At 44.9% G+C, this 14,109-nt stretch overlaps 1 protein-coding gene across 2 annotated transcripts in view; it reads left to right on the forward strand.

Annotated features, from left to right (window-relative positions):
- The window catches only part of LOC129817206 (bromo adjacent homology domain-containing 1 protein-like), a 73,724-nt gene extending 65,815 nt beyond the window's left edge, over window positions 1-7,909 (forward strand). For both annotated transcript variants that reach the window (XM_055872221.1, XM_055872220.1), the window contains exons 4-7: window positions 1,424-1,583; window positions 4,181-4,260; window positions 4,446-4,537; window positions 4,761-7,909. In XM_055872221.1, coding sequence (XP_055728196.1) covers window positions 1,424-1,583; window positions 4,181-4,260; window positions 4,446-4,537; window positions 4,761-4,950 — 522 coding nt within the window. In that variant the 3' untranslated portion in view covers window positions 4,951-7,909. The remainder of the gene's footprint in view (window positions 1-1,423; window positions 1,584-4,180; window positions 4,261-4,445; window positions 4,538-4,760) is intronic.
- The last annotated feature ends 6,200 nt before the right edge of the window (window positions 7,910-14,109 follow it).

Raw genomic sequence — 14,109 nt, forward strand, 5'->3', positions numbered from 1 at the left:
ATCATGCTGTGGGGATGTTTTACAGCGGCAGGGACTGGGAGACTAGTCAGGATCGAGGGAAAGTGAACAGAGCAAAGTACAGAGAGATCCTTGATGAAAACCTGCTCCAGAATGCTCAGAACCTCAGACTGGGGCGAAGGTTCACTTTCCAACAGAACAACAACCCTAAGCACACAGCCAAGACAATGCAGGAGTGGCTTCGGGACAAGTCTCTGAGTGTCCTTTAGTGGCCCAGCCAGAGCCCGGACTTGAACCCGATCGAACATCTCTAGAGAGACCTGAAAATAGCTGTGCAGCGACGCTTCCCATCCAACCTGACAGTGCTTGAGAGGATCTACAGAGAAGAATGGGAGAAACTCCACAAATACAGGTGTGCCAAGTTTGTAGCATCATACCCAAGAAGACTCGAGGCTGTATCGCTGGTCCATATGATGTTGAAAAATAGTGCATTGTGGGTAGTTTAGAAGATATCCAGAAATAAGTTGTTTGTAGTTATAGTTTACCAGATCGTGACTACAACTAACTTACTAAGTCTTTGACCACACTAAGTTGTTACTTTGGTGAGTAAAAACTCAAGCTTCCTAGCTAAATATCCCCCAACATCGGAGACCGCCTAACTTCAGACACTCGCTATCGGTTAGAGGATTAAATCACCTCGAGCTCAACATTTAAATTGACTGGGAAATAACAGTACATTTTACGATTAAAGACACCCTTCTTACTAGCTGACCATCAATTTTCATTGCAATTTATGTAAGTTAAGTTAGGTTTTGAGAGTTTTCAAAAAGTTATATATATATATACACATTTTGTAGGACACGCTGTATATTGGAAAATTAGACTCCGCGACAGACCACACATAATTTAATATCCAACTTTTTACCTCTGAAATATAGCTAACGAATTTCAGGCAAGTCATTTTTGGGGGGGCACGGAAGGCTAAACAACTAGTCAACTATCTAGTAAACACTTCGGATACGAGATGTGTCTCTTTTTTTAACAAAATTAAATGGATATATCTTGTAATTGAACAAAATAGTAAGGTGGCCAATAACTGGGGACCGTATTCCGATAATACGGGACATATTTTTTTGCTAAACCGCTTATCAAAAAGCTGACAGTAGTAGAATTTCCACTGAAATGTCAAACATGCTAATTGCTAACCTGTTAGGTAACATTTTTAGGAAGCCAATAATCACAAAACATTGATGGCTTGATCACAAGATAACACTGTTGAAGGTATTATGTTTCTTAAAGGCTGTTGAGTATGCCGATAATACAGGGTGCTACGCTACCCTTTAATGAGAATGTGTTCCATGTCCACTTCTCTTATAGAAAACTTCTGATGTAGCCAGTAACTGGAGAATAAAGATAAGTGTGTCGGGTTTTGACGGTGTGTTTGTGGTACGTGTGTGTGTCTCAGGGGGAGGATGAGACGGCTTTGCGGCAGTGTTATGAAGGAGTACAGAGAGACAGCGAAGTGATACGTGTCAGAGACACAGTGCTGCTGCGCTCCGGTCCCCGGAAGAAGTCCCTGCCCTACGTCGCCAAGATATCGGCGCTCTGGGAGGACCCCAGATCTGGTGAGAGAGAAATAGTAGGATGTCCTAACCTGTTGTTGGGGTATAATAGTTGGCTGTGTGTGTGTCCCAGCTAGGGTTGCACATTTTGGGGGATATTCAGCGATGGAAACTTTCCGTTGTAATTAACGGGAATATATGGGAATTAACGGACATATATGGGAATTAATGGAAATATATGCAAATTAATATTAATACCATTTAAATGTAGATGTTTTTTGCATTGGATATATTTACCATATCATATGGAGACAGAAGCATAAACCTTTTACCTCATCATAAGTAGACATAATTGCAAATTATAAAATCCTTCCAATTTAGTTACGAATTGAACTTTAATTAAATTAGTTAACTCTTCACATGGGATGATTTCATTGAACAACAAAAGAAAGGGATTATTGAATGATCCCCAATGATCTTCCATGTCTTCTCCCTGGACCTCCTCAATGTCCACCTCTTGTACATCAGACTCTGAGTCCTCATCTTCACTGTCACTTTCCAACCTTGTTGAGGATGGCTTGTTGTCAGGCCCAAAAAGCCTCAAATTTGCCCAGGTGGCCATTTTTCAACCCTTGTATTGGTCAGCCTGTTGTGTGCTTTGGTGTGTGTGTTCCCAAACAAGGACCAGTTGCACTCTGAGGCGGCTGATGTTGTTGGGATTTGGAGGATGATGGAGGCAACAAAGTCCTTCCACTAAGTGGTCGATGAGATATGTTGGCACGACTGCCATATTACATCTCCATCCCAAAGCGCTTGCTTGGAAGTGTACTTCACTAGACTGCCAAGATACTTTCCCTCATCCAAGCCAAGGTGGCGAGACACGGTAGTGATGACACCATAGGCCTTGTTGATCTCTGCACCAGACAGGATAATCTTTCCAGCATACTTGGGGTCCAACATGTACAGGCTTCAGGCAGAAGTCTTCACGCTTTTTGATGTATTTCAGAACTGCAATTTCCTCTGCTTGGAGCAACAGTGAAGTGGGCAGAGCAGTACAGATTTCTTCTCTTACATCTATCTGCAAGCAGAGTCTGAACATCAGACAGGATGGCATTGTCTCCCTCAATCTTTGCTATGGCTACTGCTATAGGTTTCAGGCTGCTTACCACTCTCTCCCAAAATACATCATCCAGAAGGATCCTCTTGATGGAGCTGTCCATATCGGCAGACTGTGATATGGCCATTTCTTGGAGAGACTCCTTCCCCTCCAGGAGACTGTCAAACATGATGACAACACCACCCCAACGGGTGTTGCAGGGCAGCTTCAATGTGGTGCTCTTATTCTTCTCACTTTGCTTGGTGAGGTAGATTGCTACTATAACTTGATAATCCTTCACATACCTAACCATTTCCTTGGTTCTCTTGTAGAGTGTATCCATTATTTTCAGTGCCATGGTGTTCTTGAGGAGCAGATTCAATGCATGAGCAGCACAGCCAATGGGTGTGATGTGAGGGTAGGACTTCTCCACTTTAGACCAAGGAGCCTTCATGTTCGCAGCATTGTCTGTCACCAGTGCGAATACTTTCTGTGGTCCAAGGTCATTGATGACTGCATTCAGCTCATCTGCAATGTAGAGACCGGTGTGTCTGTTGTTCCTTGTCTGTGCTCTTGTAGAATACTGGTTGAGGGGTGGAGATAATGTAGTTAATTATTCCTTGGCCACGAACATTCGACCACCCATCAGAGATGATTGCAATACAGTCTGCTTTCTCTATGATTGGTTGACCTTCACCTGAACTCTGTTGAACTCTGCATCCAGCAAATGAGTAGATAAAGCATGTCTGGTTGGAGGGGTGTATGCTGGGTGAAGAACATTCAGAAATCTCTTCCAATACACATTGCCTGTGAGCATCAGAGGTGAACCAGTTGCATACACAGCTCGAGCAAGACATTCATCAGCATTTCTCAATTGGCCAGATGATTCTACATCTTTGTTGCATTCTTCACATATGATTTGGCACAGTAATTTGCAAATGTACACAGCTTTTCCTTCTACATTAGCTGCAGTGAAATGTCTCCACACATCAGATAGTGCCCATAGCATTTTCCTGTTAAGATTAGAAAGAAATTAGTAAAAATTTAAAAAATACAATTCCATGTACAGATAAATAGCTAAGCAGTTAGAATAATCAACTGCTTTGTAAGATACATGTTTTAAAATGGAAACAGGTGAATTAACACTCCTCAGTTAGTAGGCTCACATGGTAGCAAAAACTAACTCGTAGAAATTGTCGTAGAAAAAAAGTTCAGTTTTACCGGTCAGGAAACGTATGAATTTGTTCCCACAACCAATGTGAAACCAAAAACATACGTTCCCACAACTTCCAAGGAACCAAATGTGCTAGCTGGGGTGTGTGTGTTTGGTTGTTGTAGACTGTGAATGGTTGTTTGTGTCTGCTGGCTGTGGTGTTATTCGAGGACCATTGTTTGTCTGAAATGCTGCTTATGTCTGGCTGGTGAGAGACTGGTCGTATTTTTTGTGTGTGTGCTTTTGGTTGGCAAAGCTGTACCTTGTTTCCTCTGTGTGTGTGTGTGCGTGCGTGTGTGTGTGTTTGCTCACCTGTGTGTGTGTTGACCGTGTGTGTGTGTCTCCCCTCAGGAGAGCTGATGATGAGCCTGTTCTGGTACTATCGACCTGAACACACGCAGGGAGGCCAAGACTCCCGTATGCACTGTGAGGTGAGGACAACTCTCTGACTCCACAATAGAACAACTCAACTATGGCTCAATCTCAGTAGTCTAAAGAGGCCTCTCCTCATCTCTTTTCCTTCATCGCAGTAGCCTGAAGTGGCTTCCTCTCTTCAATCTCATCTCCTTTGATTGTGTGGCGATTGATAATTGTATGTCTGTTTCTCACCATTCAGAAAGAGATTTTTGCCTCTCGGCATCAAGACGAGAACAGCGTGGCCTGCATCGAAGACCGATGCTATGTTCTCCCACTAGCACAATACTGTAGGTAAGAAACCACACACACACTGAGAGAGACCATGTATCCATAATTAACACTGTAGGTGAAGCTAGGTATTCTTTAGCGTGTAATATTACACATCACTGACACTAGAAGTGCTCGAAGGGAGAGACACCTCACCTTGGCATGGTCAATTGACTTGAGGTATAAAGTAAAGAAAGAAAGAGAAGAAAATGTGCATTCAAAACTCACTTGAATTTTCCATGTATAGATTTTGTGCCTTGGTGAAGCGGCGTGAAGAGGGTGCGCCCCCTGGCACTGCCAGAGTGGTCCCCTGCCCCTCGGACTTCAACCCCCCCGACCACCGCCAGGTTCCTGCCAACATCAACCCTGAACTAGTGTACCTCTGCCGCCACGTCTACGACTTCCGCTACGGCCGCATCCTCAAGAACCTGCAGTAGGGGGCAGCAGAGGACACGCAAACACACCCACACACACCCCTAGTGGAGCAAACACACTCCTACACATGGGGCTGAAGGATGAGAGGGGGAACCCCTGAAGTGTTTTGGGGGGACCCCTGATTGACCCTTGACCCCTGATAGGCACTCGGGTCAGCTGGAGGGAGGCTGAAGGATCAAGTATCGGAGGGGGACCAGTGATATCTGAGTGGGTACCTTAGCCCCCTTTACAACTGTAGCTAGGGAGCTGACGTTTTGGCTCCCTCAACTGGAACTCAACCGGCTTGGAGAAGGGAGAGGTGGATTCTTTCACAGAGATCTGTTCCTCCACATCACTTAAATAGTTAATGGTCCTGGTTGCCATGTGCATCAACAGCCGTGTTGGTGACCTAACAAGAAGAGGAGCTGCGCTAGCAGAGTGATACTGGGCTTATCATGTCATTGTTTTGATGTTAGAGCCTGACGTAATGACAACGTTCTTCTTCGTCATTTTTTGTTTGTCTCTGAGGCAGCTGTGATTGAGAGGGCACACACACTGAGATGTTATTTCCCTGCCGTGTGTCAGAGAGTGACGTAGTGGGTGTGTGTGTGTTCAGTCTGGGCTGCAGTGAAACCACAGGTGCACGTTCACAAAGGATCGCAGTGTTTCCCCTACATTTCCCCTATCGTGGCCGCCAAAAAAGTATATAAAGTACCAGTCAAAGGTTTGGACACACCTACTCATTCAAGGGTTTTTCTTTATTTGTACTATTTTCTACATTGTAGAATAATAGTGAAGACATCAACACTATGAAATAACACATGGAATCATGTAGTAACCAAAAAAGTGTAAAACAAATCAAAATATATTTTAGATTCTTCAAAGTAGCCAGCCTTTGCCTTGATGACAGCCTTGCACACTCTTGTCATTCTCTCAACCAGCTTCATGAGGTAGTCACCTGGAATGCATTTCAATTACCAGGTGTGCCTTGTTAAAAGTTCATTTGTGGAATGTCTTTCCTTCTTAATGCGTTTGAGCCAATCAGTTTTGTTGTGACTAGGTAGGGGTGATATACAAAAGAGCCCTATTTGGTAAAAGACCAAGTCAATATTATGGCAGGAACAGCTCAAATAAGCAAAGAGAAATCGCAATCCATCATTACTTTAAGACATGAAGGTCAGTCAATCTGGAAAATTTTAAGAACTTTGAAAGTTTCTTCAAGTGCAGTCGCAAAAACCATCAAGCGCTATGATGAAACTGGCTCTCATGAGGACCGCCACAGGAAAGAAAGACTCAGAGTTACCTCTGCTGCAGAGGATGAGTTCATTAGTTACCAGCCTCAGAAATTGTAGCTCAAATAAATGCTTCACAGAGTTTAAGTAACAGACACATCTCAACATCAACTGTTCAGAGGAGACTGCGTGAATCAGGCCTTCGTGGTCGAATTTCTGCAAAGAAACCACTACTCAAGGACGCAGAGTAGGTGAACAGAGGATCTCCGCATGTGTGGTTCCCTCCTCCCAAGCATGGAGGAGGTGTGATTTAAAAATGATTTCATCAATTTTAGAATACGGCTGTAAAGTAACAAAATGTGGAAAAGGGGAAGGGGCCTGAATACTTTCTGAATGCACTGTATTAGGGATGCACCGTTATGACATTTTTGCCCGATATTTTCCATGCCAAAAAAACGATACCAATATTTAACATTTTAGCGGCCTTTTAAGTATTCTAGTACAGTTAAATAGTTGAAACACACACACAAAAGTTTTTGTTGGCATTTACGTACAGTGTCTTGCAAATTGGCGTTTTTCCTATTTTGTTGCATTACAACCTGTAATTTAAATTGATTTTTATTTGGATTTCATATAATGGATATACATAAAATAGTCCAAATTGGTGAAATGAAATGAAAAAAATTGCTTGTTTCAAAAAATTCAAAAAATAAAAAACGTAAAAGTGGTGTGTGCATGTGTATTCACCCCCTTTGCTATGAAGCCCCTACATAAGATCTGGTGCAACCAATTACCTTCAGAAGTCACATAATTAGTTAAATAAAGTCCACCTGGGTGCAATCTAAGTGTCACATGATCTGTCACATGATCTCAGTATATATACACCTGTTCTGAAAGGCCCCAGAGTCTAACACCACTAAGCAAGGGGCACCACCAAGCAAGCGGCACTAGGAAGACCAATGAGCTCTCCAAACAGGTCAGGGACAAAGTTGTGGAGAAGTACAGACCAGGGTTTTGGTTATAATAAAAAATAACTAAACTTTGAACATCCCACAGAGCATCATTAAATCCCTTATTAAAAAATGGAAAGATTATGGCACCACCACAAACCAAAACTCACGGACCAGGCAAGAAGGGCATTAATCAGAGAGGCAACAAAGAGACCAAAGATAACCCTGAAGGAGCTGCAAAGCTCCACGGGAGGAGATTGGAGTATCTGTCCATAGGACCACTTTAAGCCGTACACTCCACAGAGCTGGGCTTTACGGAAGAGTGGCCAGAAAAAAAGCCATTGCTTAAAGAAAAAATAAGCAAACACGTTTGGTGTTCGCCAAAAGGCATGTGGGAGACTCCCCAAACATATGGAAGAAGGTACTCTGGTCAGATGAGACTAATATTGAGCTTTTTGCCCATAAAGGAAAATGTCTGGCGCAAACCCAACACCTCTCATCACCCCGAGAACACCATCCCCACAGTGAAGCATGGTGGTAGCAGCATCATGCTGTGGGGATGTTTTACATCGGCAGGGACTGGGAAACTGGTCAGAATTTAAGGAATGATGGATGGCGCTACATACAGGGAAATTCTTGAGGGAAACCTGTTTCAGTCTTCTAGAGATTTGAGACTGGGACAGAGGTTCACCTTCCAGCAGGACAATGACCCTAAGCAACACTTGAGTGGTTTAAGGGAAAACATTTAAATGTCTTGGAATGGCCTAGTCAAAGCCCAGACCTCAATCCAATTGAGAATCTGTGGTATGACGTAGTTGTCTTTGCTGTCCTTGTATCCATGATAATTGTGTAGTTTAGAGAAATTTAGTGAAATTGTCGAGGTTACCTAGCCAGCTTCACTTTCAACAACGTAGCCACTGCTAGCCAGGCTACTTCACCAGCCAGCAGTACTATATCATTTTGGTCAATAAGATCTTGTATTTTATTTTTATTTTTTGCAACGTAAGCTTAACTTTCTGAACATTCGAGACGTGTAGCCCACTTGTCATTCTAATCTCCTTTGCATTAGCGTAGCCTCTTCTGTAGCCTGTCAACCATGTGTCTGTCTATCCCTGTTCTCTCCTCTCTGCACAGACCATACAAACGCTTCACACCGCATGGCCGCGCCCACCCTAACCTGGTGGTCCCAGCCCGCACGACCCACGTGGAGTTCCAGGTCTCCGGTAGCCTCTGGAACTGACGATCTGCGGCCAACAAGGCAGAGCTCATCTCAGCCTATGCGTCCCTCCAGTCCCTCGACTTCCTGGCACTGACGGAAACATGGCTCACCACAGATAACACTGCTACTCCCACTGCTCTCTCTTCGTCTGCCCACGTGTTCTCGCACACCCCGAGACCTTCTGGTCAGCGGGGTGGTGGCACCGGGATCCTCATCGCTCCCAAGTGGTCATTCTCTCTTTCTCCCTTTACCCATCTGTCTATCGCCTCCTTTGAATTCCATGCTGTCACAGTTACCAGCCCTTTCAAGCTTAACATCCTTATCATTTATCGCCCTCCAGGTTCCCTTGGAGAGTTCATCAATGAGCTTGATGCCTTGATAAGCTCCTTTCCTGAGGACGGCTCACCTCTCACAGTTCTGGGTGACTTTAACCTCCCCATGTCTACCTTTGACTCATTCCTCTCTGCCTCCTTCTTTCCACTCCTCTCCTCTTTTGACCTCACCCTCTCACCCTCCCCCCCTACTCACAAGGCAGGCAATACGCTTGACCTCATCTTTACTAGATGCTGTTCTTCCACTAACCTCATTGCAACTCCCCTCCAAGTCTCCGACCACTACCTTGTATCCTTTTCCCTCTCGCTCTCATCCAACACTTCCCACACTGCCCCTACTCGGATGGTATCGCGCCGTCCCAACCTCCGCTCTCTCTCCCCCGCTACTCTCTCCTCTTCCATCCTATCATCTCTTCCCTCTGCCCAAACCTTCTCCAACCTATCTCCTGATTCTGCCTCCTCAACCCTCCTCTCCTCCCTTTCTGCATCCTTTGACTCTCTATGTCCCCTATCCTCCAGGCCGGCTCGGTCCTCCCATCCCGCTCCGTGGCTCGACGACTCATTGCGAGCTCACAGAACAGGGCTCCGGGCAGCCGAGCGGAAATGGAGGAAAACTCGCCTCCCTGCGGACCTGGCATCCTTTCACTCCCTTCTCTCTACATTTTCCTCTTCTGTCTCTGCTGCTAAAGCCACTTTCTACCACTCTAAATTCCAAGCATCTGCCTCTAACCCTAGGAAGCTCTTTGCCACCTTCTCCTCCCTCCTGAATCCTCCGCCCCCCCCCCCCCCCCTCCTCCCTCTCTGCAGACGATTTCGTCAACCATTTTGAAAAGAAGGTCGACGACATCCGATCCTCGTTTGCTAAGTCAAACGACACCGCTGGTTCTGCTCACACTGCCCTACCCTGTGCTCTGACCTCTTTCTCCCCTCTCTCCCCAGATGAAATCTCGCGTCTTGTGACGGCCGGCCGCCCAACAACCTGCCCGCTTGACCCTATCCCCTCCTCTCTTCTCCAGACCATTTCCGGAGACCTTCTACCTTACCTCACCTCGCTCATCAACTCGTCCTTGACCGCTGGCTACGTCCCTTCCGTCTTCAAGAGAGCGAGAGTTGCACCCCTTCTGAAAAAACCTACACTCGATCCCTCCGATGTCAACAACTACAGACCAGTATCCCTTCTTTCTTTTCTCTCCAAAACTCTTGAACGTGCCGTCCTTGGCCGGCTCTCCTGCTATCTCTCTCAGAATGACCTTCTTGATCCAAATCAGTCAGGTTTCAAGACTAGTCACTCAACTGAGACTGCTCTTCTCTGTATCACGGAGGCGCTCCGCACTGCTAAAGCTAACTCTCTCTCCTCTGCTCTCATCCTTCTAGACCTATCGGCTGCCTTCGATACTGTGAACCATCAGATCCTCCTCTCCACCCTCTCCGAGTTGGGCATCTCCGGCGCGGCCCACGCTTGGATTGCGTCCTACCTGACAGGTCGCTCCTACCAGGTGGCGTGGCGAGAATCTGTCTCCTCACCACGCGCTCTCACCACTGGTGTCCCCCAGGGCTCTGTTCTAGGCCCTCTCCTATTCTCGCTGTACACCAAGTCACTTGGCTCTGTCATAACCTCACATGGTCTCTCCTATCATTGCTATGCAGACGACACACAATTAATCTTCTCCTTTCCCCCTTCTGATGACCAGGTGGCGAATCGCATCTCTGCATGTCTGGCAGACATATCAGTGTGGATGACGGATCACCACCTCAAGCTGAACCTCGGCAAGACGGAGCTGCTCTTCCTCCCGGGGAAGGACTGTCCGTTCCATGATCTCGCCATCACGGTTGACAACTCCATTGTGTCCTCCTCCCAGAGCGCTAAGAACCTTGGCGTGATCCTGGACAACACCCTGTCGTTCTCCACCAACATCAAGGCGGTGGCCCGTTCCTGTAGGTTCATGCTCTACAACATCCGCAGAGTACGACCCTGCCTCACACAGGAAGCGGCGCAGGTCCTAATCCAGGCACTTGTCATCTCCCGTCTGGATTACTGCAACTCGCTGCTGGCTGGGCTCCCTGCCTGTGCCATTAAACCCCTACAACTCATCCAGAACGCCGCAGCCCGTCTGGTGTTCAACCTTCCCAAGTTCTCTCACGTCACCCCGCTCCTCCGCTCTCTCCACTGGCTTCCAGTTGAAGCTCGCATCCGCTACAAGACCATGGTGCTTGCCTACGGAGCTGTGAGGGGAACGGCACCTCAGTACCTTCAGGCTCTGATCAGGCCCTACACCCAAACAAGGGCACTGCGTTCATCCACCTCTGGCCTGCTCGCCTCCCTACCACTGAGGAAGTACAGTTCCCGCTCAGCCCAGTCAAAACTGTTCGCTGCTCTGGCACCCCAATGCTGGAACAAACTCCCTCACGACGCCAGGACAGCGGAGCCAATCACCACCTTCCGGAGACACCTGAAACCCCACCTCTTCAAGGAATACCTAGGATAGGATAAAGCAATCCTTCTGCCCCCCCTTAAAAGATTTAGATGCACTATTGTAAAGTGGCTGTTCCACTGGATGTCATTAGGTGAATGCACCAATTTGTAAGTCGCTCTGGATAAGAGCGTCTGCTAAATGACTTAAATGTAAATGTAAATGTATGACTTAAAGATTGCTGTACACCAGTGGAACCCATCCTACTTGAAGGAGCTGGAGCAGTTTTGCATTGAAGAATGTGCAAAAATCCCAGTGGCTAGATGTGCCAAGCTTATAGAGACATACCCCAAAAGACTTGCAGCTGTAATTTCTGCAAAAGGTGGCTCTACAAAGTATTGACTTTGAGGGGTAGGGGGGGTGAATAGTTATGCACACTTAAGTTTTCTGTTTTGTTGTCTTATTTCTTGTTTGTTTCACAATAAAAAAAAATATTTTGCATCTTCAAAGTGATAGGCATGTTGTGTAAATCAAATGATACAAACCCCCCCAAAATATATTTTAATTCCAGATTGTAAGAAAACAAACTAGGAAAAATGCCACGGGTGTGAATACTTTTGCAAGGCACTGTATGTCCCCATTACCAGTAAAACATAATCAAAACCTATTTCTTTCACTTACTTGCTGTACTGTTTCGTCATTCATTTGTTCAGTCTCGACCAGGATTTCATCATACATGTCCAGCAGTGAAGTTTCAGCTGTCTGTCCGTGGCCTCTCTTCCTCAGTGTGCAGTGTCACTGTGTCCGTTTCCATCTTGTCCAGCTGTGTCTGTAACATTTCACGTAAACCGTTTCTTGTCTGCATCGAAGTAGCGGTCCTTGTAACTAGCATCGAGCAGGGTGGCAACACAGTAAAGAGGCTCAGAGAGAATGCCACCGAATTGCTTGTTCACAGCCTCTACTTTTGCAGGTTTTAACCCCACGGTTTGTCTGCAGTTTTGTTGAGCAGGCGTTTCCAAATTTCAGCCGTGAAGCTAATAGCAAGCAGTAATAGCAAGCATAGCAAGTAGCTCAGGGATGTGCGTTTCAAAAATACTGTGTAACCCGGGTAGGGCAACATCTGAAACATAGCGCATTCGGGGTAGTGTGTACTGGGGCTCGAGGTGCTCGATCAGTTGGCAAAAGCCAACATCATCCACGACAGTGAACGGTTGATTGTCGAGCGCAATGAATTCCATTATCTTGGCGTTAATGGGTTTCGCCTTGGAGTTGTCTCGCTGAAATGTTCTTACTCTTTCAAATTACTGCTCGACTTGAACTTGTTTAGTTGTTGGAAGTGTGCGCTTAGTATTTTTCTGCTTTTGTTCTGTGTAGAGCTGTATTTTTCGTGGCGTCATTACGTCATCTACCTATGTTATATAGGTATGCACGTCATCTTTGACATAAATTTTGCACTTCAGCGTTAAACTAGACATCGGACCAAGGCTGGCATATTTAGCTAATATCGTCCGATTCCGATATGCTTACCGATATATTGTGCATCCCTACACTGTGCATATATATATATATATATATATATATATATATATATATATATATATATATATATATATATATATATATATATATATATGAAGGAGTTATATATATACATATATATATACAAACTACGGCTCAAAAGTTGGGGGTCACTTAGAAATGTCCTTTTTTTGCACATTTTTTGTCCATTAAAATAACATAAAATTGATCAGAAATACAGTGTAGACATTGTTCATGTTGTAAATGGCTATTGTAGCAGGAAACAGCTGATTTTTTATGGAATATCTACATAGGCGTACAGAGGCCCATTATCAGCAACCATTACTCCTATGTTCCAATGGCACGTTGTGTTAGCTAATCCAAGTTTATCATTTTAAAAGGCTAATTGATCATTAGAAAACCCTATTGAAGTGATGTTAGCACAGCTGAAAACTGAATAGAATAGAAAGAGGAGTGGGAGGCCCCGGTGCACAATTTAGCAAGAGGACAAGTACATTAGGGTGTCTAGTTTGAGAAACAGACGCCTCACAAGTCCTCAACTGGCAGCTTCATTAAATAGTACCCGCAAAACACCAGTCTCAACATCAACAGTGAAGAGGCGACTCCGGGATGCTGGCCTTCTAGGCAGAGTTGCAAAGATAAAGCCATATCTCATACTTGCCAATAAAAAGAAAAGATTACGATGGGCAAAAGAACACTGGACAGAGGAACTCTGCCTAGAAGGCCAGCATCCCAAAGTTTTCAGCTATGTGAGAACTCCTTCAAGACTGTTGAAAAAGCATTCCAGGTGAAGCTGGTTGAGAGAATGCCAAGAGTATGCAAAGCTGTCATCAAGGCATACAGTGCATTCGGAAAGTATTCAGGCCCCTTCCCTTTTGCCACATTTTGTTCAGTTACAGCCTTATTCTAAAATGTATTAAATAAATACAAATCCTCATCAATCTACACACAATACCCCATAATGACAAAGTGAAAACAGGTTTTTAGAAATTTTTGCTAATTTAAAACCAACAAAAAAATAAATACCTGATTTACATAAACTCAGGTGAATCCACCTGGGGTAAATTCAATTGATGGGACATGATTTGGAAAGGCACACACCTGTCTATATAAGATCCCACAGTTGACATTGCATGTCAGAGCAAAAACCAAGCCATGAGGTCGAAGGATTTGTCCGTAGAGCTCTGAGACAGGATTGTATCGGGGCACAGAGGGTACCAAAACATTTCTGCATTTCTTCCTAGAGCTGGTTGTGTGTGTCCAAATTTTTGACTGGTACTGTAAATATAAAAATTGGGATGGTAAAAAGTTTTCTGTGTAAACCTAAACGACTAAAACTAGATATAAAGTATGTAGAATAGATAATGGAGCTATATATATACATTTTTTAAACTAACAACCACCAGAATAAAATATAGACAGTCAGGGAAAATCTAAAATTCAAAAAATGTCATGGCGCCCCATTGATTTTGTTATAACGTTTAAGTCACTCAGATAGC

Source organism: Salvelinus fontinalis, chromosome 20 (assembly GCF_029448725.1).
Source record: "Salvelinus fontinalis isolate EN_2023a chromosome 20, ASM2944872v1, whole genome shotgun sequence".
Taxonomy (NCBI): Eukaryota; Metazoa; Chordata; class Actinopteri; order Salmoniformes; family Salmonidae; genus Salvelinus; species Salvelinus fontinalis.